Below are 25,551 nucleotides of genomic sequence, written 5' to 3'. Positions count from 1 at the left end.
TCATACATGAACATAAGTGAAGGAGAGTAAACTTTACACTTTTTAGTTCTCTGACTAATGCAATTTTAGTGGAGAATTCATAGTGTGATAATAGATATGTAACTTGACTAAAAATAGCTACATCTCAGATGTTAATTTTGAAAATGTCATGATGAACACGAAAGTTTGCACTAAGATTGGAAAACAGATTTTTGAATGAAGCTCTGATGACCTGACCAGTTGAGAATCAGTTAGAGAAGACCAGTTATTTCACAGTTTTCACATCTTCCTTTCCATCCAACATAAGCTATATAGAGGTACTAACTGAAAAAAACTGAAATTATTTCCATCATAAATTGCAACACATCCAACTCCTGTAACCATAGTTTAAACTTGTTTGCTCTTAGGTGGCTATAGTTCTTCTTAAACTTCATCTATTATCTCTGTATACAAGTTATATTAATTTTTAGCACATGTTAAGTCATGTTCAATACTTTTTCAGCATTTTCTTCCCCTGATGTCAAGAAAGCAGGTTACAAACTGATAATGTGTCTGTTAGGGCCTCATATGTTTCTCAGAAATTTTAAAATACAGAAGTTGGACACTTTGAAATCTTCCTCCATGTCACAGCATAACAGGATAATTCAGGTTTGAAGGGACCTCTGGAAGTCCTCAGGTCCAGCCTCTCTTCAGGGTGCACACAAACAAGACCTGAACACTTACAAGGACAGGGATTCCACAGCTTCTCTGGGCACCTGTTCCAGCTTTGGAACATGCATATGGTGAAATTTTTTCTCTAATATGTAATATAAATTTCCTAGGTTCTAATTAGTCACAGTTACTTTTTTGGTCCCATTTCTGGGCTCATTTGAGAAGAGTCTGGTTCCATCCATTCTCTCTCTGTCTTTTCATGAGATTATTGTAGGTAGAAACAGGGACACTTGTCCTCCCCCTGTATGATCTGTGCTCTTGGGGATCTTCCCCTGGACTTCAGTATGTCAGTACGTCACTTGTGCTGAGGAGCCCAAACCTTGACCTAGTGCCCTAGAGATGATCTCACAAACGCTGCATTCAGGGGAATAATCACTTTCCGCAACTACGTTTTCATTAGTAAGGTGCAGAGTGCTGTTGGTCACCTTGGTCACAAGGACGCACTGCTGAATTGTGTTCACTTTAGTGCCGACCAGGACATCCAGTCTATTTCTACAAAGCTATTTTGCATTAGGTTGACCTCCAGGCTGCATTGCTGAATGGGTTTGTTCCATCTCAGCACTTTGCACATGCCTTGGGTTGAACTTTGTGGGTTTTCCATCAGTCCATTTCTTCAGCCTGTTGCTGTCTAAAACAGCAGCCCTGTGCTCCAGTGAGTCAGGTATCCCTCCCCAGTTTGATTTTCTGTCTGAAAATTCATTGGTTGTGCATTCTGTCCCATTGCCAAGGTAATCAATAAGGATGCTAAACACTCCTGGGGCTGATATCACCCCCTGAGGGATGCCTCTAGTGATTAGCTGTGAGCTGGTTTCTATGCTGGTCACAACCTGTTAGTCCTTCAGGTCCCACAGGTCCCACTGTTTTTCTGATCACTTTTGTGGATCTGTCTGTCTAGCAGAGATTGTGTCAAGGACCTTACTCTCTACAAGATATACAGTATCCAGTGTCTTCCCAAGGTCTGAAACACAGCTGGATATGCATGATTTGTGTCTAAAACAACAGATGTAGTTTTTCAACCCTTTAAAGAGTAAGGAACATACAGTTGTACATTCAGTTTAATATACTATCAGTTTTGCACATCATCTTCCAAACAGGCTTTGTCCAATGTTCTATTAATATTGCATAACAAATAATGGCTTGCTAGGAAAACTCTTGAAAACTTCTAAAACCTTCCTTTAAGTGGTAAGTCTCTTGGGCTTCACAACCATGTGAGCTGCAGGAACATCAAATCTCAACCCTATTGGATTTCCAGCTGGTTAGAATCTCTGGGTGCCTGTTCACACACGAGAGGGCAGGATGACTCTGCTCTATTAAGAAGTGAAAGTCAATCTGCTCTCCAGAGTCCCTTGAGGTGCCAAAACCACAGAAGTGCAGGGTAGAAACCAAAGAACATTAAAACTCTTTGTGGACAATATAATTCATCAACTAAATTGCCTTGGTGCTGTTTAATTTAAGCTTAAGGCATCCAAACTCAATCTTCTATAAGCTTTCTATGCTTATTCCTATATTATTATTTCTACGTTTATTTATTCCTATGTTGAAAGAATACTTTTTTTTTTTGAGGGGGTGGGGGTGACAGGGAAGACTGTCATTCTGTTATCCCATGAGGGCAGACTTCTTAGTGTACAAAAAGCCAATTTTAATCAAAAAAAAGTTTTTGAAAATCTAGGTTGTTTGTAAGTTACATATCATAGAACGATTGAGGATGGAAGACACCTCTGGAAGTCATTTAGTCAAGCCTCATGCTTAAGATTGTCCAAAATCAAGTCCTGGAGATTTTTTAGTATCTCCAAGGTTGGAGACTCACAACTTCCCTTGGTAACTTGTGCCAGTGCTGGGTCACTCTCACTACAAAACAAACAAAAAAACAAACCTTTCTGATGTTCAGAGGGAACCTCCTGTTTTCAGATTTTCACCCTTTGCCTCTGGTCCTGTCACTGAGCATCACTGAGATGAGCCTGACTCCTTCTTCTTTGTACCCTCCCTTCAGGTGAGGGACCTCAGCAAGCTGAAGAGTCCCAGCTCTCTCTTCCTATGAGAGATGCTCCAATCCTTTCACCAACCCCGTGGCCCTTTGCTGTGCTCACTCCACAATGTCCCTGTCTCTCTCCTACTGAGGAGCCCAGAACGAAACTCAGGATTCCTGATGTGCCCTCAGTAGTGCTGATATTTTAATGATGCTGTAAAAGTATTCCACAGTTCTTTTTGTGCTTTCTTTCTAACACTACAAATATGATAACATCTGTAGAATATACCCATTTTAATGCATATATCATATTTCTTTACTAAAAACTAAGGAATAACAAAAAAACTGTGACAACTGGAATATTTTTTAGTCATAATTATGGTCACATACTCTGGTACTGTAAATGTTCTTTGCCACACTCTGAATTTGCTCGTTTTCTTCACTGCTAGCAAACCACTCTAAGAATTATTTTCCTCCTTTTTTTTCTGTGCTGACCATGAAACTTGAAAAAAACGTAGCATCACCACAAGAGCCATGTAGTGAGGTTTTTTTTCACCACCATGACTACATGCCTGGCTAACAGGAGTCAATGACATATCATTATATTTCAGAGTAATTTGGTTCATTACTGATCCTGTGCAATTCCTCATTGTGCTTGCTCCTCGTCTCTTTCCAGCTTCAAAAGTCATCCTAGACTTTTCATTTCCAGGATACCTGCTTATCATCCCTTCTTGTTCATGACAAGCCCAGGACTCAAACTGTATTAAAAACTTATGCTGTGGTAATCTTGGAAGTGAATATTCTGTCTTGCTCAGTCACTTATGTGTAAAAATCTTCAAAGTTTATAGGAACAGGCTTTCCTGCTTTTACACATGCCTTAGGGTTGGCATGCTCTCTGTGGGAAGAAATGGTACTGTAGGAGCACACCAAGTTTCACACTGGCATGAATCCATCTTGTGGGGCTTCCACAGAGACAGTAAAGTTTATCCAGAGGTATCTTTAGGAACAGGACCCAGCACTGCACACAATCTAATGAGGTGATTACAAAATGCAACCTTTGATGCTTTATAGTTGTGGTGAAGTGAGCAATGAGTGAATGAACGCTTGAAAATACAACTCATCAGTGAAAAACTGTCTAGTGTGCCATAGATCTTTTACTGAATGCTGAAAAATATCTATACATATATTTTATGCACATTTTTTCTACTCCAAAAAACTATTTATAAGTCTGAAGATCCCTATTCAATAAAGATTTACAGTAAAAGGGAAGCATTTGCCTGCTTTTAATCCTGGACTTGGTAACAATGAGTTACCATTGAGTTAGTTTTCTGCATCTAATTTTCACTTTTTAAGTCTATTCTGTAGCAAGTCTAAAGCTGAAAACTAAGCCTTCTCTGAAAGCAAAGAATATCCTGGGTTTGAAAATATAAAAAGATTAACGTTTTCAGGGATACCTGTACTAGAATACATCTTGTTCCTGTTCCCCTGAACTAGAAGGAGATTTGGCTCTGACCTTTGCATTTAAGGTTATTTCCTATCAGAAATAAGAAAGTCTAACTACACACAAGTATAACTACACTACATCTGATTTCCTATGAGAAATATAAGAAAGTATAACTACACATGAAGCCAAAGCATGGGGAAAAACTGTATAATTCGAGTTGTAAAAAAGCAGTCTATTTTTTTTGGTAGCTTGAAGGAACGCTGTTAGTGTATCAAAAGAATATCCTAAATTTTAATGTTATTTCTATGTGAAGATAATAATTATAGTAACAGCATGCTTATTGTACCTGAAAGACTTAAATTTCCCATTTGTGTGATTCATTTTAATAGATATATAAAATATTTTAAAGTGCATATAAAATACCTTTGTATGTATCAGTGCATTCATTTCCCTTAACAATGCATGTAAAATATATATATATATATATATATATATCAGGTCATTTATTTCCTGTAAAAATGCATATTATATTTTTATATATAGATATATCAGTGCATTTCTTTCCCTTAACACTGTATTCACATCAGTCTCAAAAGACTGTTTAGTGAGGCATTCGTAGCAAGGAAAAATAAAATTTCATCTTGTGAGTGTCACTATTGAATCAAAAAGGAGTAAGTGTCAGAAAATAGAAGTTAACAAAAGAATAACATTATACTTTCTAATTGCAAAATACACATTATACTTTGTAATCAAATAATACAGAAGGCATTTATATTTTATCAACTGCATTAGAAAGATGAATTCAGCCTGCAAGGCTTTCAGTTATTCACAATCATAATTTTCTGTTGTATATACAACTATATATAGAAAGACTACAGGTACATTTGGTTTTCTGTGACATGCAAAATTCTCCCCAAAATCTAGAATTATTTATTTAGACCTCTCATACCTGTAAAATATCCCCTTAGTTTCCTAGACCTCTTCCATCAATTTACCCCATCGTTACTCAGTAGAAGGACTGAAAAGAAGTTCAAAAAACACAACCAGACTTCCAGACTGTACAGTCATTTCCTTTCCTTTCTGAAAGGACCAACAGCTGTGGGCTTGTAGTCCATCCTGATGGGGCAGCACAGTTCTTCACCTGGTGTCAGCCACGTGTGAGGGCCTGCGTGCCAGTGGCATATGGAACCTCACCTGCTTCCAGAACTTAGAATTGGGTGACTGTGGGTGCACCGTGTGCTCCTCTTTCCATTTGATGGTGCCTTGCTGCTTAATAAGAAACCTAAGAGATTCCTGAAGCTTCCCGTAAGTCCCAATTGTCTCCATTTCCAGAAGGATCACCTTGGTGTCATTTTGAATGAGGGCATTGTATAAAGCAATGTGTTGATCATAGGCATCTTCTTTAGAATTAACCAGCTGGTGTGTCAGCAGCATGATCAGCCTCCTGCTCTTCTGCATCCTGGTCTCAATTGCACTGGCTGCATCTAGCAATGTACAAGAAAATGATGAGACACTGATCCTTTTAAAATTCTTTTGAGATTGGAAACTCCATTTTCATTGCTTTGTAACCAGAAATAATTTCTATCTCACTTAAGTCTGATACAGTTTGTTTATTTATTAGAGAAAGACCAATGGGGCAAGGGGAGAGAAAAGCAAGAAGCCCAAACCAAAACGCTTTCATTTCAAATGTTTTTTTTAGTTGAAACATTAATTTAGTCACTGCTTTTAAGTATTGTTAGGAATTTCTATTCCAGTGACCTAGGATCAAATTCAGTAGATCTGACTGTAACAAAATTGTGTTTGATCAACAGTGTCCATGTAAGGAATTGTGTTGTACCATGTTTAGTGCCTTAAAGATGATCTTGCAATACTTAGTCATGAAAAATAGTCATCAGGAGACTTTAGAGTGACTTGCATCTAAGAGGCTTATTTCCAGGTGGGGTTAGACTAAATTATAGTGAATTGTCCTGAGGTATTGTGTGCTAAGTTATACACTAATCTGTGCATTGTGTTGGTCTTCACCCTGCAGGGGTAAATCCAGACTTTCAGGGCATCTGTGTGTCAGCACAACAGAAGGTGTTTGAATTTCCCACTGCCATGTTAGGGAGAGCTGATCAGTGTTACTGTCCCTGTGATGCTGGGCCAAAAGAGAAGAAGTGGGAGCGCAGCTGAGGAAATTCAATGCACCAATTATTTAACAAACCATCTTTGCTGATGCATCAGCCAGCTCCATGTGTGCCCTCTTTTCCTTTCCTGGGGGCTGCCAGACCACTGCAAGAGGTGTAAGATTTTGCCTTTGACAGTTTTGTGAGCTACTGTAGCTCCTTGTGCTGGATCTGGGAATGGTCTGGCTCAACAACTTTTGCAGCTTTTCTTTACCTTCATTTTTTCCAAGGCCAGGTAGCCCTTTCACAACTTTCCAGAAGAGAAGGACATCAAAGGTTTCAGCCTCAGCTGAGGGAAGATGAATGACACCTGGCCCAGTGCAGATGATTTCAGAAATGTGAAACAGAAAATGCACCAGCTTAGGCTTCATGCCTGCTCCCTGACAGAGAGAGAAGATCCACTCTACAGAAGAGCCAGGGCACAAGATAAACAGAGGAGTGAGCTCTGGAGGAGAGCAGATAGCACCTGGGTGGCAGCAATCATATGTGATAGTGTGGAGGGTGTTTATATGGAAATTAGCACAGAATAATTTACATTATTTCATCCTGAAAGACAAGAAAGCAGAAATAAAGCATACCAATTCTCTCCTGAACTAATACTGGGAATTGCGAGAAGGGAAAATAGAACGAGTCAGTGAAAAGAAGCCGTGAACTTCTTGTGATTCTAACACCCTCATAAAAGGTTGAAAACTCCTGAGTGATAACAGCAAAGGTGTTTCTTTAGCTGAGTTTGTGGTTTGGCTGAGCTTATGGGTTTCTTCTCTTCTCTGTCTTGTAGTCACCAAGCCAGCTCATGCAAGGTTTGGTTGTGGCTTTGCCCAGATAAGCCTGCACAGAGTTAGATTGTCCAAAGAGCAAGTGTATTTTTAAAAGAGTCACATTCAGGGTTATGTTTCCTGTGCATTCCAAGGTGATAAGAAGTCTGTGCCCTTTCCTAATGGCTTGCTTCTCCTAGCACACTGGAAAGCACGGAGTGCCCTTGTGACACCTGGCCTGAGAGAGCAGGCAGATGGCTGCTGAGGAGAAGAGCTTCAAGGTCTGGAACGTAGAGCGACCTCCTACATACCTAAAAGGGACTTGAATCACAATTTGCTCAAGCTTGACAAGTACTTCAGTGCACTACCAGATCTGAAACTTACCTTCTCCAGGATATATATCTCTCCCATAAATACACAGTGTATATCCACATTTATTTTCCAGAATATCTGGCATGATTTGGTAAACAAAATATTCCACAAAATTAGCTTCACTGGCGTGGTTTTTGGGGTAGATAACATATGCATCATATATCTTCCCATCTGTAAGTCAAAACAAGAGGAAGGAGTATTGTGTTAACATGAATTAGAGCTGTCTATTGCAAAAAGTAGGAGAGAAATAAAAATATCAGTCAATAGTGAAATAGATCTAAGAAGCAGTTCCAGCCAATCTGAATAATGTATATCATCTGGTACATGTTTGGAAATTAAAGGCTATGCATATTTGGTGTTTTCCATGCTCAATTGTTTTGTCTTGTGTGTTTGTAGCTTTGGAGAACCTGGCCTTTGTATTGCGAAGGTTGCATTCCAAAGTATATGCAGTAAGATTAATACTGATCAATGCAAATTAGAATGATATAGCCACGAAGCTCAGCATTTGTTTTTTCAGTGATACAATTTGCTATTAACAGGCTTTGTCTCTCAGCACAAGATATTCCATTTAAATTCTTCCATCTTGAAGACTTTATTCATCATTCCTACAACATATCATACTCTTGAGTGAAAATCACATTTCTTAGGAAACAGTCTTACAGTCAGAACCAAATACAAAGTCAAGTATTTATTTCATTCCTTGATTCATTTCTCTAAATTAAGTTTTCCATTACAGCATTTTTATTCTTATCTCAAACATTTCTTTCTTTCTGGTGGAAATTGCTGAATCCTTTCTTTTGTTGCTGAGGTTCTTGCTCAAACCATTCTAAGAACAGATCCTTGGAGAAGCAGCTGAGGGAGCTGGGGTTATTTAGTCTGGAGAAGAGAAGGCTCAGGTTTGACCCTGTTGCTCTCCATAATGGCCCAAAAGGAGATTGAGGAGATTGTAGCCAGGTGGGGAGGTCAGCCTCTTCTCCCTGGCAAACAGTGAGAGGACAAGAGGACACAGTGCTAATGTGGAGCAGGGGAGGATTAGGTTGGACATTAGGAAGAATTTCTTCACAGAGAGGATGATTAGGCATTGGAATGGGCTGTCCAGGCTGGTGTTTGAGTCACCATCCCTGGAGGTGTTTAAGCAAAGGCTGGAAATGGCACTGAGTGCCGTGGTCTAGCTGACAGTGTGGTGTTTGGTCATAGATTGGACTCGACGATCGCAGCGGTCTCATTGATTCTGTGAATCTCTGATCCTGTGATTCTGTAATAATAATGAAATGTCCATTTCCAGAGTCTGATTAATTTAATCATAAAATACACTTACATGGAAACTGTCCTAAAAAGCATACTTCTTTCCTCTTTAATGAGAAGTAACTAGATCAGCTGTAGATATCTGCCATGCATACATCTGTGGTAAGAGTCAGCTTCAGATTTAAAATTTGTCCATTTAGCTGGATTTGGTCTCTTAAAAATATGTACTTCATCACATCATTAGGCACTGCCTGCCCTTCAGCTGCCCCCTGCAGAGGGGTTCAGTCTCACTAAAGCCCTAAGGCAGCCCCAACAGCACCAACTGCTCATGGTTAGACAGCAGGATCCAGCCACAGATCTCCAGGTTTCATGTCTGAGATGGAAACTTTCATGTGTGCACTTTCATTTCATACAACTAAATGCAGATATCTGAATCCTGAGCTGAAAGCAGCCAATAAAGCTAGATGGTATGTATTCCTCCAGAAATGTCTTCCAGATTATTGGTATCTTTCTTTTTGGCCTACAAAAACTGTGTTGCTCTAACATATGCTTTTATCACATTAGTTATCAGGTTTGTTCCTTTGCATTAGAGAGCACATAACAAGTACAGTTAATAGCACTGTAAATCAGGTTTTCAACATCATTCAGTATTTATGGCAAATACTTTCAATAAAAAACTACAAAACCAGGACTGAATCTCTCTTTTATGTAATTCAGTCCTACAAAACCCAGGAAACAAGGGAATGTAAAGCACTTGCAGAGCTATGTATTACTTCTCTTTACTGAAGGTGTAAGAAAAAGAAGAATCAAGCTCAGGTGTCATGGGTTAGCAACTATGAAATAAATTACTTTCTCTGTGATTTGCCATTTTCTTTTTTTAAACTTTCTTTCTCAAGTCTTACTTACCATCCTTGACTGAGTAGGGCTGGAATATCTCCCGATACAGCAGGACAATATCCACTCGGAAGGACTGGTAAAGGATCACTGAGAGTGCTATTGCACCTAGCAGAACTAGAGATCCTGTGATCAGGAGGACATTAGGAAGAACCTCTGCAAAGCAGAGGAATATATTGTTAGCCACAGAGAAGTTAATCAGTGTGCTGAAGCTTTAGGGTCATATCCTTACTTCTGTTAACAGCTTTCAGGAGCTCAAAACAGAGATGAGAAAGCTTCTTCCTTCCCCAGCTGGCATAGCCAACACCCAGACCCCTGAACTAGAAGCATACTATGCAGTATATAATTAATATTCACTTTGTTGAATCCAGACCTACTTATGCTAAAAACCACAGCTGACAATGACGTTTAAGTAATCTGTGACTTTCAAAAACTGGTAATAACACAACCATTTTGTGAGACATCTAAGCCTACGCATGAAAATCTACAAAAGGACAAATGGAGGCTTCTGGCATGATTGCACAAATAGGATACAAAGAGCGTGTGCAAGTAATGAAATCTGCAAGATAAGAGAGCTAAGATAGCACTAGACAAGCAGGAAAACAGAACACGTCCAGGTCACAGAAATAAAATAAACAATGCTAAGTCAGATGATGTTCTCTCCTGCCTTTTCCTTTCAAGAGGGTCAAGGGGCATGTAATAGCAATGATGAGTAAGAGAAACTGAGATAGAAAGGAGCCACCCACTTTAGTTCCAATTTCCCTCGTGGAAGAGCTCTAGAATCTGTCCATCTTTACCTCAGAGATGAAGACTTATCACAGATAGATTAAGTCTAGATATATGGAAAACATTTTTTACATTGAAGGCGGTAAAACAGTGGAACAGATTGCCCAGAAAAACTGTGGGTCCCCCATCCCTGGAAGTGTTCCAGAATGGCTTGGATGGGGTGCTGAGAGATTTGGTCTAGTGGAGAGTGTGCCTGAGAAATTCTGCTGAAAATGTATATAAATGAAGAGTTGACAAGCACATTTTCCCTTTCCTCTGGTAGGTTGTGAGGCAAATTTAACGAGATTTTCACAGTCTTTACATTTATTTCTTTGGAGTTTAAAGGGAAAAAGAAATTCTAGGCTTGTGAGGAAGCTTACCTCACCAGAACTAGATCAGGAGGAAACACCTTTCAATAAGATTGGGCAAGAAAACAGTCAGTTCCTTCTTAAGTGAAATTTGACCATATTTTTAATAGTATCACATGATGCCTATGAAGGAACTTCATCCTTGTTGATCCCTTCAAATTTTAGTATTTTATCAATTTTCCTGCTCAATACACACAGACAAAGTAAGGAAACCCCTTTCACTATCTGGAGGGGCTGACCCTAGCACCAGAGTGTGATGATGTTTCTTACCAATACATTTGTTGTCAGCATGCTCATCATAACATTACAATTACTGGTGCATTGCATTAAGTCTCTATAATCTGGAGAAGAAGCAGGTTCCAGCATCAACATTTGCAGTTGCAAACCTAAAAAATGCTGCACTGATTAGACCAAGGCTGGAAAAGAAGCCAATGTGCCCATGCAGTTTGGAATGTGTCTTCACAGAGGTGTCTTCCTGGCAGAGCAGGTTCAATTCCCAGTAATGCTGGCTTAGCACCTATTTTCTCTGGAATTAACTAATGGACATTCACTAATTTCATTCACTAGTGAACATTCAGCACAGTGGGGACAGGTGCCACAAACCCCTGAACAAGGCTGAATAGATCCTGTTGTTCCATTTGATTTTACTGCATCATTTAGCAGCTGAGCTCATGAGTAAACCATGTTCTATTTATATTCAAGAGTAATGGGAATACAGAACTATCAGCTCACAAGAACTAATACTGGAAAGGCCAGAGAAAACATGTCAGCAAGCAACTTTTGAAGGAGTTCCAGACAAATTCCAGAAGAGCAGCAGTTTTTTCTGTCTTCTCTGGCATCTAAGGTGGATGCACTTCCAGACAGTGAAAGCAGAGATCTGTGTCTAGAGTTCCTGTCCACATCAGTCTACAAAACATGAGCCAAAAGGTTAGCTTTAAGATTAAACATTTTTGAGGAAGAACAGAGATGATGCTTTCTGAACTTTATCTCTGCTTTGAATGACTGCAAAAAAAAGCATTAACAGGGTAGTAGCTAGCAGACACAAGTTGTGCTGTGAAAAACACTAAGGAGCAATCATATATTTGGAATTTTTTCCCTATTAAATACAAACATACAAACAAAACAAACAAAAAAGAGTGTGCACATCCTTATTACACATTTACAAGATGAGAGGCACAAGCAAATCCTATATAGCATTTTTATTATTCTCAGAAACAAGAGACACTGCTTTAACATAAATATTGCTGAGCTTTGAGAGAACTGAGTGAAGAAAACTAAAGCAGAGCACAGCCACTTTTGGACATAGCATTGCTGACACAACAGCGCTGAGGAGCAGAGGCAGACACCTTGTCAACAGCAGCAACAAGGACAAGGGCACAGATATCCACACAAAAAAGGTAGCAGTGAAAGCAGGGTCACAGCCAAGAGCTTTCATGAACATTAACTGAAGACCTATGAACAAAAAACAGAATAAGATTTGTCTATAACAGAAATTAGACTCAATGATTCATGGCATGAATACAGGATATGCTATATGTTCTCCTTCATCTAGTCTGTAATATGGGGCCAACAAGAGACTTGTACTAATAAATAAAAGCTGTTACTCAGTTTCCTTCCCTCTCATTGCAAGTACACTCCCACACTCAAGTACTCCAGTGCAAAGCTGGTGTACTTCCAGCTTCCTGAGTGGTGCTGCACTCAAATTCACCTATCCAGCCAAAACATCTACTGCCACCTTCCTGCTGGTGCTATTCTGCTGTTACAATTCACCTACATCTCTTCTAGTCCAGGCTAGCAAGGAAATTTGTCCAGGCCTTGAAGCCATGATCCTGTAGAAAGTCATGAGCAGTCGAGGATACAGCAGGACATGGGTCTGTGCACACCCTGTGATAACAGTACACTGGATTTTACTCTTCCCAACACTCTCTTATAGAAAACTGTTAAAGGTCTCGACATTTACTTTCAAAATCCTCGAGAAAAGAGAGTAGCTTTAGATTACATATTAAGAAATTCTTTCCTGCAAGGGTGGTGAGGCACTGGAACAGGTTGCCCAGAGAAGCTGCGGAAGCTCCATCCCTCTGTTCAAGGCCAGGCTGCTGGAGCTCTGAGCACCTTAGTCTAGTGAAAGGTGCCCCTGCCCTTGGCAGGGAATTTGGAACTAAATGATCTTTAAGGTTCCTTCCAACCCAAAACATTCTATCATTCCATGATTCTTGGTGGTTAGCATGTCTGAAGGAGTGAAAAATGAAACAATTGATCACAGCTGCTTCTTGAGCCCTCACAGACAGAATTGCATTTTCTGCCATAGGAATCTGATTCAGAGGTGCTGGCAACAGTGCTTAGGGATCTGGCTATCCCTATTAAAAAAGAAAATTCCTATATAAGCTAAGAATTATCTCTGTCCCCACCATTTACTGCCCTGGATTTTCCTTCTCTTTCAGGTACTACTAGAACCAGGAAACTAAAAACAAAACCAAGGGATAGCCTTTGAAGCGCTACTCACGCCTCTGTGTGGCACAGAGGGAACACAGTGGCACTCAGAGAAGAGAAAGAGTGATTTTGAAGAGGTGATTCTCACAACATTCAGTGCAAAAAGGGCGCTACAGTGGATGCAGTAATACTAAGGAAGACAAACTGGCAAACCAGCGTCTGAAACCCTTATATTCAAAGTTTGCCTATTTTCTGCCACACTTTTACACTACAGGCAATAGTTCTATTTGTCACAGTGGAGAAATATCCTAGAAACAGGATATTCTTATCGCAGAGCTGATACAGTCACGCTCTGTGTATTTCATCTCTTGCTGACCCTGTTTGAATAATGTCCCACTCTCTCCCCAACCCCAAGGACAAGGACTCAGACACAAGAATTTTGCAGCTGGCTGGAACTGGTAGGGAAGAAGCAGGCTGGTTTTGTTTCTTATCAACTGAAACTTTTTTACTATCTGAAACAAATAATAAGATAAACTCACCAGCATATTTCAAACTAAGTGCAAATTGTAAAGAATCAAAATTAAAAACTCCTACCCTTGGATTGCACTTTGAGTTGTAATGTCACTGTGACTCTTGTGCTGTACAGTGTGTTCAATGCTATACATGTGAAATTTGACTGCAGATCCTCCTTTTTTACTTCAGTAATATTCAAAGTTGTCTCTCCATAGTATACTTGCTCATGATCATCAAAACTAATAGAAAGAGAAAGAGATGGTACCATTGGTTTCAAAGACTAGGCACATTTTGTGTAGAAGAAAGATTATTCTGTGTTATGTGGACTTACAAATGAGTTTCTCTATGAAATCTTGAAAAATCGAGTCTTTTCACTGAGATGTTATCCACATCCCAGCTGACAGCAGCCAGCGGCTGTTTGTTAATCCCCAGGCGGGCCCGACATTTCAGAGACAAAGCAGCACCTAATCAAGATACAGAGATGTAAACATTCCTTGATGAAAAACAAGGAAAATTATATTTTCCTCATAACACCTTTCCCTACAAATCCTCATAAAACTTGTGAGTTTTGTCATAATATGTTTTCTGAACTACTGCTGAAAAAATGATACATAGAACAGACAAAAAGAAATAACAGGAATTTTTCAGCAAATGATCTAATAGCACACCAAGGATTACAAAAGGAATTATTTATATTTATTATGATGAAGACAATATCCCCTTAACTTGTGATGCTTGACATATACAATCAGCTGGATTATATGTGGAGGAACATAGGATAGATATGGTGGTTAACACACAAATGTACACATAAATAATCTAATTAAATTTCAGCATCTATTATTTTGCGACTTGTCTGCAGCCTTATCTTTGATTTTATTCAAGCTGGACAAAAGTAAAGTAAGCCAGTCCAGGCAAAACTAAAACAGGAAATTACTTATTAAATATTCCCCATTAGGAAATATTTATTTCAAAGTAAGGGTCACCATTGCACCAAAAGAAACTGTAATTTAAACATGCTAAATTGTTTCCATGTAAGTCTGCATCTAAGCAGGTCTTAGATAAGAATATTAAATCTTATGGCTAGATCATGAATTGGTATCAGGGAGCATGGGGAAACCCCTTCATTTTTGCAAACAGGAGACAATAGAGCCAGTACAGCAATTGGGTTTCAAATGCAAAGTGAATTTTCTCTGTGTAAGCACTATCAGAGTGACAGGCAGAGCCCACAGAGCACTGGGCACTGACCATCTTACTAGAGAAAGCTTGTCCTCGAGCAGAGACCATCTAATTTCTGGGGAAAACAGCTAAAACAGCTGGGGGAAAGAGGAATAAAATAATGGGAATGAGAGTCAACTGGCAAGTCTCTGAGCCTCAGCACATGGCACAGAGAGGGCTGTGGACCCCTGCAGTATCTGCTGCCTGAGCAGTCTTGCTGTAGGACAGAAGCAGAGGAGTGTAGGTACAATCCCTTCTCCCACTGGCCCAGTTTCACCCCACTTGCCCTGGCAGACAGATCTTGGATTACCTATTTAGATTTCTGATGGGTTTAGTCTCTTGCTGGAGAACTCCACTTTACCCAAGGACTGCAGACAAACCCCAGACAACTCTCACTCCTGCCAGGAACACCTTATCCTGATGGTGCAAGCTAACCAGGACGAATGTGAATCCCTGGGAACATCCATAGCTTGGACAGCAGGGAGCCAGGAGCAAACCCTGCATCATGGGCTGTCCAGCAGCTCTGTCTCAATCCACTGCTGGGTCCTGTCCTTCTGCCCTCCCAGTCCTCCTCCAGCTCTTCCAAGCAGGCTGTCTGATCACTGCCAGCCAGCCTGGGTATGAGACAGGCAGCGCTCCTCAGCCTCAGAGCCAGCAACCAGCTCCTTGCTCTCCCTCATTCCCCAACAGAGACACAGGCGCTGTCTCCACGTGGGGACTCAAGGTAGCAAGGAGCAGCTCTAGCCACAAGAATAGTCCATCCTTCCCTCTTAGGGATACCATCAAGCAGTTTTGAGGGATTTAACCACTGCCCTCTTTGAAGTGGATGGAAGCTGTCACCTTTCAGCTGACATGTAATGATTCACTCTGTGAATAATCCAAGTGTATCCCAGTGAGAGTAGAACAAGTTGATTAAATCTTCCTAAACTTCACTTAATGCCTAAATAACACATCAGTTATATCTAACTTCACACCTCTGAGCCTGGAGGGAATTAAATATGGTAAATATTATGGTACAAAACTGTGATGAGAAGTTCCATCATTACAACTTCTTGAAGATACACAACTTCTAGACCATTACAAAATGTTAATTTAAATACAAATTAAAATTTGTACTCACCAAGCTCTGCTTCTATTACATCTTCATTCTTTGGAAATATGATTTGAGGTGGTAGAGGTGAGTATTTTACTTTAGAAATTAAAGAGGAAAAGAAAGTATGCATTAACAAGTTGTGAAAATGAATTTTGTAAGATAAGATTTGTAATCTGTACAATTAATATTTTGTGATCACAAAACAGAATTGCAAACTAACAGTGTTTCACATACTTGTTGGGATCATCAGGTTTTATTCCTACAACCAAATATCTCTGGGGAGTATGTACATGTTAATATCTTCAGTATTTATTCCCCATCTATGTACCTTTGTACATAGAAAGTAAGAAAAAAAATTAGGTTTTGAAGTACTGCATTAGCTGCTGAGTGGGGGAAAAAAGCAAATGCTGTTATAGGCTTGTATGATTTCTCAGCTGTTTTGGGGTTTCTCAACTGTTTTGGAGTTTTATTAAGAGACATTTGAGAAATTACTCATATCCATTATATGAAATAGCTAATACATACTTTTATGCAGAATCTGAACCCCAAACCCAAAAATGAAACCCAATCTGAAACCCAAAAATATTGCTTTCTAACCCTTTGCTCATTAAGCTTTTCCACCCCAAGCACCTCTGTGAAACACGTATTTCCAAAACAATTCTGTAGGAACACATTTCAGTCCCTGCTTCCCAGACTGACAGGATATGATAACATAGAAGTCAGGAGAGAGCCAGTAACTTTCCAGCTGCCTGACTATGATAAGTTCTTAGCTGCCAGAATTCAGAGGCAGAAACTCCTCTGGATCAGTATGGATCTGCAAGGCAACAGGAATGTGGATCATAACTCTCTAATATTAACCAAACAGAACAGTTCCACTCATCAGCATACGTATTTTAAGGTCTGATAAAAACTCTAAGTTGCCATTAAGTACTTTGAGTTTAGAAAACCCGGGAGCAGACATGCCAGACCCAGCCTAGATTTCACATGTTATGTTGTGATCTCTTCTTTCTGCAATGATTTCAAAAGAAAGTTAGATGAACTTCAAGATCTGTCTGGATGTAACAAAGGCTTTTATAAATTTGAATATCTTTGAGCCAAATAAAACCCAGAAATTTTTGTTGTAACACAGGAAGAACAGTATTCCAAACAGTTAAAAAAGTTTTGATGGAAGTACATTCAAACAAAAATTGTTAGGCAGAGAAGTGTCATGGAAAGCATGATTGTGATCATGTAGAGCAACAGGAAGAAAAGGAGGAAAAGCACAACATTTCCCAGCTACTGAATTAGGTCTCTGCTCAAGCTGTCTTCTGTCCAGCTCAGAATAGTCAGAATGAACTCTGCTACTGAGATCTGGGCACAGCAGCAAAAACTGCATCCAAAGCTCCCACGCTGCAGGTCTGCACTCTGCCCACAAGCTGTGTGCCTCCCCAGAGCAAAAAGGCCTGCTGCTCAGTCTGCAAATGAACATCACTTTTTTCTTAAAAAAACAAAGTAAGTACACAGCAACAAAACAACCACATGAGCCAAACTCAAGCCCTCCACCATCCCCCAAGAAAAGGTTTTTCTGACTATTTTTCTACTGATCTGATTACAGAACTGAAGATGCATTTTGAAGTTTTGCAAGTTGATGCAATCTGAAACTATAAATTTCTGTGCGCCATTTCCTGAACACCATCCAAATACAAAGCCTTCCTGAGGAGACTACATCCTAGAGGCAACCCAAAGTCCACACATCTCAGTCATATTGGCTATGTTCAAAATCACAGAGACATAGTAATCACAGATCCATCCATTTTCTATTTCTAGCTATGTTTTGTCTCATTAAAGTCAAATTTAAAAGTTTTTCAGTTCTACTACCAAATAAATATTAGAATGTTGAGACACACCACAAGGCATTAAGCTGAAGGCCATCAACACATGACTGATTTAGTGACCACCAGACAGTCCTCACTAGCCACAGATTCTGCTGCCCTCAATAAATAGAAAGCAGAGCATAGCGGCATTCCACTGAGGAGATCCTTCATTTCAGAAATGTGCTACCAGAGAACTCTATCAACCACAGCATCTAACCAGAGTAATCAGAACCTTTTAAACAAAAATCTAAATGACACCAGGTCTGACTTTACTCCATCTTACTCAATGTGGATGACCATCCACAAAATTAATCTAATAGAGCTGATGTAATTCTTAAATAAGATGATAAAACAAACCAACCAAAATGCTTTCTCTTTTTAGTGTACAAAAGGAGTTTCCTTTGCTCTAAATTGACATTAGTCTTTTAATCTTAGCAAGCTACAGAATTATTGTCTTACCCCCACTTATGAAAATTCTTGTTGCTGATACATTAAACACATTTCCTTTATGGGTATAAATAAATTGACAAGTATAATAACCATCATCCTCCCTTCTTGGATTCTCAATATAAATATATTTCTCTTTCTTGAGGTATCTCTGTCCCTTAACAGGTTTGCAGTCCTGGAAAAGAAAAACGTATTTGGTTGCAAAGAGCTTTTCAATATGTTGACCTACATTGGCACCATCAGGGTTTTATTTACCTTATACCACTGGACAATAGTAGCATTCTTATAGTTATCAATGGTAGGACAAACAACTCTTCCTGTTTGAGTGTCATTTGGGTAACGAATCCGACTTGGGAAACATTCTCCTGGCTTGTATGAATGCACTTGCACACTCACGTTGTACGACTTCGTGCGATTACTTGAACTTCAAAAATGGAATAAGGTATGTCAGTGACTGCATTTTTACATGGAGTATATCAATGTTTATTACAAATGTGTGTCATTCTATAAACATGTGGATGATTATTGTATTTCAGTCGCAGCTTGGTTTTAATGATCTGCCATAAAAATAGCAGTTGCAGGATGAAAACTTATTTTAAAAAGTCATCATGTCCAAAAATTTAATTATAATATATTATCAAAACATATATTCTTGCCAGTCTTACACCTTCCACTTTCCATGTGGCACTTACAAACGTGTTACACAAGTGTAGTTTCCAGAATCCTCTCTAGAAGTTGGCAGAAACCAAAGAAATCGTTCCATAGAAAACACTCGTGATCCCTCCTCTTCGGCAGGAATTCTTGTGTGAGTGTCCGTGCGATACCAGGTGATGTTCACTGATGAACTCCATTTGGGACCTTTTATAACAAAGGCCTCACCTTCCATAGCATCAACTGCAATTGAGCAAAAGATTAAAATCTCAGGTAAGTCAAACCTTTGTCCGCTGGGACAGAGAACTTGGCATTCTTGGATCAGTGGGCCAGTCATGTCCCTCTACCCTCCTTGAGCTTTCGGAGATGATACACAGCAATCTCATTTTCACTAGATGGTTTTTCAACAAAAATTTTGTTTTCCTTGAGCTATGGAGCCATTTGTTTCCAAAACAGGAACTAATGTGGGAGGCACAAATAAACAAACAGATCCCTAGGTTCTAAGTGGAGACGGAGTGAAAAACAAGAGGATTTAATTGGAAAAATAGTGATTTCTTACAATGAGATTATTATGTAAATCTTTCTCTGAAATACTGTTTCTATTCAAAAAATTAATTAAAACAAAGAAAAATACGGCTTTAATGTAGTTATCTTTCCTTACTTCAGTATAATGAATATTTTTTTATGCAATGGATGAGTGCTTTTTTTCCTGCTTTCTTAATACAGAGAAATGAAGTTGATTTTTTTTTTTTTTCCTGGAAGAAAAAAATCATAGAAGGAAGTCTGTAGATTAGATCCTTAGGAAAAATAAAATAAAATAAAATAAAATAAAATAAAATAAAATAAAATAAAATAAAATAAAATAAAATAAAATACAAATAAAAACAGCCCCTCTCTGAAGTTAATGAAAATAAGGTGGGAAAAAAATGAAAGCAATGTGATAGCCTGAAAGGAAGAATCTGATGAGAAATCAGATTCTGGGAAGGTGAAAAGATACAGAAATAACTGAGACAAACAAGAAGCTTAGAAAAATAAACCACATGTGATCACACATAAGAAAATCTGGGAGTAAGACACTAATATTTTAAGTTGGTTATTTTTTTAGCTGAATATACTTCTACTTTTGAATACTCAAATTGGTCCAGAGAAACTGGATTCAAGCAATTGTGATAAATACTTAAGTGCTCAGGTACCTAAATAGTGTACTTGTCACTGAAAACAATCTGGAAGTTAAATTGCATTCTAAGGAGCAAAAGATTGGAGTATGAGCCAGGATGGTGACAGAACAAAGATTGAGATTGGCAGAGGAGCTGCAGTAGATAACGGAGCATGAAAATGAGAGTAGATAACCAAACAGCTAACCAAAACAGACAGTGTCTATCAAAAATGACACTTTGCAATGGCAGCTTTAGACATGTAGGTGCACAAATGAGGAGGTGAGAGTCGCCACATGATGGACACTTCTCTGTTTTTTTCTGAAGAAGTGGTCCATCTCCACCGATATCGTCATCTCACTCACTAATTTGGGGCTCCTAAATTAGCCAGCTATGAGTATGAGGAACCCCAATCCCATAATTTTAACAGTTTTCCCACCTACAAGCCTTGCAAAGACACTGGGGCATATCGGGGGGGTCAGAAAATTCAACATTGCCCCACCAAAGGTAGAACACATTGGAAATTCAGATTTCTTTAGGAAAAATAGTGTGGAGAGGGAAGACATTGAAAAACAAAGGCCACATTTTAACTCAATGACATCCATGAAAATAATTTTGCCAAATTCTTCAGCAGAATTTGGCACCTTAATAAATATACTTTGCTTGAATCTTAGCATTCCTATTGTAAAATTGACAGTACGGAGAAATATTTGGAGATCATATCTTACAGAACTTTTCAGATAAATGAGCATCTCAGCTCAAGAATAGAAGTACATGAGCCCTGTACAACACTGTGTCCCTGGTCAGCATTATATAGCTGAGTCAATAGAGCTGGCACATTCATAAATAGTTTACTGCTCCGGACATTGCCCCTGTGCAAGGAAACATTATTGTTACACTGCATTTTTCAATTAACATCCCCAAATTTAGGACATTAAAGAGCATTTCTGTGGAGAACAGCGCCCATTTACACCCCTGATTCAGGAGGGTGCATGTGCATACATGCTGCTCAGTGCAATTAAAGCATGTTCTAGGAGTTTGTGCCCAGCTGGGAACTGGAGCACCAGCTACTCTCAAATTCATTCAAGAAGACCCTTTTCTTTCTGCTTGCAGAGATGCTAAGTGACAGAAGTTGAAACTACACTTGCTGTCAAAGAAATGGACAGTGTTTGGTGCATTTTAATATACTTTAAAAGCTAGATTTTAAGTTGTGATTTCTGGCTTGAGGTGAACTCACTAGGCTTAAAAATAAAACCACTAATTAGGAAACAGCCTACGCATTTGTACAGAACAAACCTTATCAGAAAGTATTTTTAAAATGTGACTTACATGTTTCAGATGTCATGGAAACTGAGAGGAAGGTAGATAGGAGGATCAAATCTATAAGCCTCATCATATTTCTAAACTAGGAAGAAAAAACATTGATATCTTAGCATATACTCTGACTTTATCAGTAATGCTGTATCAATGTACATCAGAAAACTGAACAGAAAATTATATCATGCAGTGATAAACGGCATCATGTGAGCTGCTCTGTACACTGTGTGCAGCAGTTTTGCAGCTTTGATGTGAAGTTATTTATTCTATCACCATTGAAACTACAGTTATGACTTAGTTTAGTGGGAGCTGGGGAATTGCTTTGTCATGGTGCTCCTCAGACAGAAGCCTCTCTTAACTTACTTGCTTTTTTTAAAAGGAAGATAAATGTACATTGCATTTTCTTCACAGTGAAGTGCAGGGAAACTGTACCCCAACTTAGAAAAGGACAGATCCTGGTTCTGAAAATCTAAACCCTAGTTTTGAATTACATCCAACCAATTGCTTAGGTGCACCTTACATTTTTGTCTTTTTATGAAAGGGGAGTAATCGTCAGTGAAAGCTTCTCTAGGTAAGTGTTGAGCTGTAGGATCAAAACCAAGTGAGTGCCATGAACAATGCTAAGCTGAAGGGGAACTGAGGAAATGGACTGGAAAGGAAGGTAAAGAAGCATATTACTGTACTTAGCTAACAGCAGCAGGGCAGATCCTGTATCTCACTGATGTTTTCATCTGTCTAGCTGATACACACCAGCTGTAGTTCATGGTGTGGCTCAAGAACTCTCCAGCAAACCACTTTTAAAAAAACTGACCATTTGATCGTGGGCATTAAGCTGATCCTAATTCCTGACCTAATCTGGGAATATCTCAGGAGACAGAAGAAATGCAACCCAACTATATTAGGTAATTATAAGCATTCTACTTACCATGAAAAAGCTTTGAATGCAGTTCTTCACTGCAGATCACAGAGCAGTGGGTTCTACTGTCATGTACGAGTGAGCAGCAGCCCCTGGGTCCTACAGACAGTAGACAAGTTATTTTCAAGAGAAATCAAGTCAGAAAGAAAATATAATTTGTCTCACAGATAGTGAGCATAAGGGGAGGAGTAAAACACAGGCAAGAAATGTTAAGTACTGTCGTCACACTTACTGCAAGGAATTTTTATTTCAGTGCCAAAACTTCCAGACTAAATAAACATGGACAAGACTTATCAAGTCCTATGTTCTTGCCAAGTCTAAAATTCAGAGCAAACTCAGTTTTGAGCTTTCAGAAATATCGTCAGCTTTGTATTGAAATGGAAAGTTTCTTCTTTTAGAAGGTTTAATAATATCCAGAGGGTTATTCTTAACCTCTGAAAAAACAATAACAAAACTTAGTGTTTGAAGAGAAAAGTGTGAGAATTTCATTGCAGACTGGACAGACCCTTGGGAGAAAAAGACACGTCACAAAATGGCACAATGAAATTCACAGCATCAGCACAGCAAAGCATTCATCTTTGTTCATCGTTCAGAGCATGAGGCTTGTTCCTAAAAGTCATTTCTAACACTAGCAGGGAGCAAAAATATCCAGAATATTCGTTCTCTACCGGAAGACTTTTCCCACAAAGTGTTTGGTTTTGTTTCAGCAACTTATTTGCCCCCAAGAAGGTATGCCAGCAGTTATATTAACTGTCCTTCTATTTTTTAGAGCTGCCTTAAGTGAGTGATACCTCAGCAAGATGACAAAATTTTTTCTTTAAAAATCTTTTAAAATCTTTAAAATCTTTAAAAAGTTTAGTTATGTCATAGACTAAGTTTGGAGTCTTTCTGAAATGAGGGGTTTTGTCTCATTTGATATTTTATTTTTAAGTGTTTATCAGGAATTCAGCCAAAAGTAATGCCTCTGTTGGAGACACTGGCAAGTCCTTTATTGCCAATGCTATTGCAGCCCTAGAAATGGAAGGCTGGTGATTACCAGAGAGCTGCAAGATGTGCTTTCACCATTTTTAAGATACAGCTTTGTCCAGGAAGGGAGACAGCCAATTACTTGCTTTCACTAACTTTTCTAACAAGCACCAGAATGATTCAGGAGTAAGAAATTCATAATTTCCTATCTCCATACTTGCCAGCTGTTGCAGTTAGCCTTCTGTTTACTGAAAAAAATATGTCTTTGAGAGACCTTACACATACTGGGCTATCAGCCTGCACCAAAAGAATGCAAAATATTTGAGCTGAGATGCTCCCCACCAAATGTGATGATTACTTCATTGAATTTCCCTCCATTTTTTAGTTGCTGAGTACCAGCAGCAGTTCAAGGATGGTATGGGGGTTGTGTGTGCGAATATGTACAACAGAGAGGGCTCTAATAAAAGAGGAATGCTTCCTGAAAATCCAAAGAGCTCATGCAACTGAAAAAGCAATGTGATTCTGTTTGCATTTTCCAAAGTAAGCAGCAAACACCAAATTACCTCAATATGAACTGAAACAGAGGTTGCAGGTCTAGACAGAAAGCAGCAAGAGAAGGACTGGTTCTGCAGTGCTTTACAGCTCCTTCCTACAGCTTCAAATGACTGCGTGGTAGCAGTGTAAACCTAAGCTCTGCAAACAATAACTTCAGTGTGGCGCTGGAAAAGCACTAGACCCGGAATTTGGGATAACTGTCTGGGTGGGTCAAAGCCTAGCTACTAATGAACCATACCGAAGGAAGGTGAGAGAAGGGGGAACCCACTGTGTGCATTGCAGATGCAGTGGTCTGTGGGGCTTAACTCAGTAATTCTCTGAAGGCGGCTGTGTTAGCAGCATATTTCTGCTTTTCTTTCCAAAATTCTATTTTACGACAAAATGTTTATAATACTGTTTATATAAGTGACAAAATTAGCATACTAGCATACTAACAAAACCTGGAAATATCTCAATTTCGACCCAAAAAATCTTAACAGACTTCACAATGTAAAAATCCCATGAAAGAGCACTTTTGTGGAATTTTTTAACAGATATATACATCCATCACCTTTTGGAAATGATTTTCATTCTTCTATCAAACCAGAAATTCCATTCTGACTGAAAATATTTTATTAAAATTGCAACATTAAAACTGAATTTATTCCAAAACTAGCATTCTCAAGAGCTAACAATTACACTAATTACAGGTGTAGGTGTAAAATGTAGGAATTTCAGCATTAAAGCATAGAATTTCTAGAATTGATATACACATAATTCTTAAAAAATATTTTTAAGCACAAAATACATAAATATGCTAAACTCTGAAAAATCATTTGGGGAATAAAGATTTTCTGTGTCTTTGACTAATTAGTAATATATGCCAGGAAGCTGATGGCAAAATCCATTTCTAAACACACTTCACAACAAGGTAAATTTTTGTTAGTCCCAACACTAACTGTCTATCATGGAAGTATACCCACTATTTTAATCTAATTTTATTTCTTAAGATAAAGAAGCACATAAGTGAACTGAAATAAACTTTCTTATCAAATACTTCTATTCTTTCTGGTTAAATGACAATATAAAAATTTGACCTACCATTTGGAAAATTCAGAAAGCAGAGAAGTGGCTTGCTCTCTGTGGACGGGTCTTTTGCAGAGATTTCTCTGCTAATCTGGTACCAGATATTAGTGTGAGCTCTTTTTATCTGGCTGGGGCAGCTCCTGTCTGCAGCAGCAAGGCACAGAGCTCCATTCTGAGACACCTCCCACTGAATAGAGCAGAACATGCAGATTACTGTAGCAATTTACTTTAAGTACATATAAGAGATAGCATCTCATAGTTCCAATTAATCAGATATCGTTTACACTACCATAGGGGTTTTTTATTGCTTTTAGCACAATTATAGTGAAATAAATCTGCTGGCTGGGGAGCACTGGGAGAGAGGGGACAATCAGATGGCAGAAGGCACTTTGAAACAGATTTTGCTTGAAAACAAGTAGCAGCTTTGCATGGTCTAGTCAAGCAGCAGCTCCCTGAGAACAGCTTGAAAAGTCTCTGGAGAATCAGGAACAGTTTTTAATGAAGTGAAGGAAACTGCTTCACTGAAGCTAAGCTGATCAAAGAAGGTGCTGAAAAAACAATTATCTGCACCAACAGCTAAATCAAGTCTGTGAGGGAAAGATTTTATCCTACGGTCATTCAGACTTTGTTTCCCTTCCCTGGCAGAGTTGTGAATTCCATTTGTTCCTTTCAGTGTTCCTGGGACTCTACTGTCAGCATGCAACAACTC

At 38.9% G+C, this 25,551-nt stretch overlaps 1 protein-coding gene across 7 annotated transcripts; it reads right to left on the bottom strand.

The window, feature by feature from the left end:
* Positions 1 to 1,744: 1,744 nt before the first annotated feature.
* IL1RL1 (interleukin 1 receptor like 1) lies at positions 1,745 to 25,024 on the bottom strand. Of its 7 annotated transcripts, none has more exons than XM_014266585.3 (12): positions 24,858 to 25,018; positions 22,266 to 22,355; positions 21,353 to 21,423; positions 18,911 to 19,112; positions 18,474 to 18,642; positions 18,231 to 18,393; positions 15,946 to 16,014; positions 13,939 to 14,071; positions 13,689 to 13,846; positions 9,544 to 9,687; positions 7,405 to 7,563; positions 1,745 to 5,584 (listed from the first exon to the last, which is right to left on the bottom strand). In XM_014266585.3, exons 3-12 carry the CDS (start codon positions 21,417 to 21,419, stop codon positions 5,238 to 5,240), a joined length of 1,611 nt encoding a protein of 536 aa, XP_014122060.2. In that variant the 5' UTR covers positions 21,420 to 21,423; positions 22,266 to 22,355; positions 24,858 to 25,018; the 3' UTR covers positions 1,745 to 5,237. The 7 variants fall into 7 exon arrangements, 6 of the variants coding, with proteins under 6 accessions (XP_014122060.2, XP_005486505.2, XP_074391917.1 ...); XM_005486448.4 differs by having other exon boundaries at positions 21,353 to 21,428; positions 24,858 to 25,017; XM_074535816.1 differs by lacking the exons at positions 1,745 to 5,584; positions 7,405 to 7,563 and adding an exon at positions 7,604 to 8,369 and having other exon boundaries at positions 21,353 to 21,428; positions 24,858 to 25,021.
* Between the last annotated feature and the right edge of the window lie 527 nt (positions 25,025 to 25,551).

Source organism: Zonotrichia albicollis, chromosome 2, assembly GCF_047830755.1.
Source record: "Zonotrichia albicollis isolate bZonAlb1 chromosome 2, bZonAlb1.hap1, whole genome shotgun sequence".
NCBI classification, from domain to species: Eukaryota; Metazoa; Chordata; class Aves; order Passeriformes; family Passerellidae; genus Zonotrichia; species Zonotrichia albicollis.
This window is presented reverse-complemented; position numbering and strand designations above follow the sequence as displayed.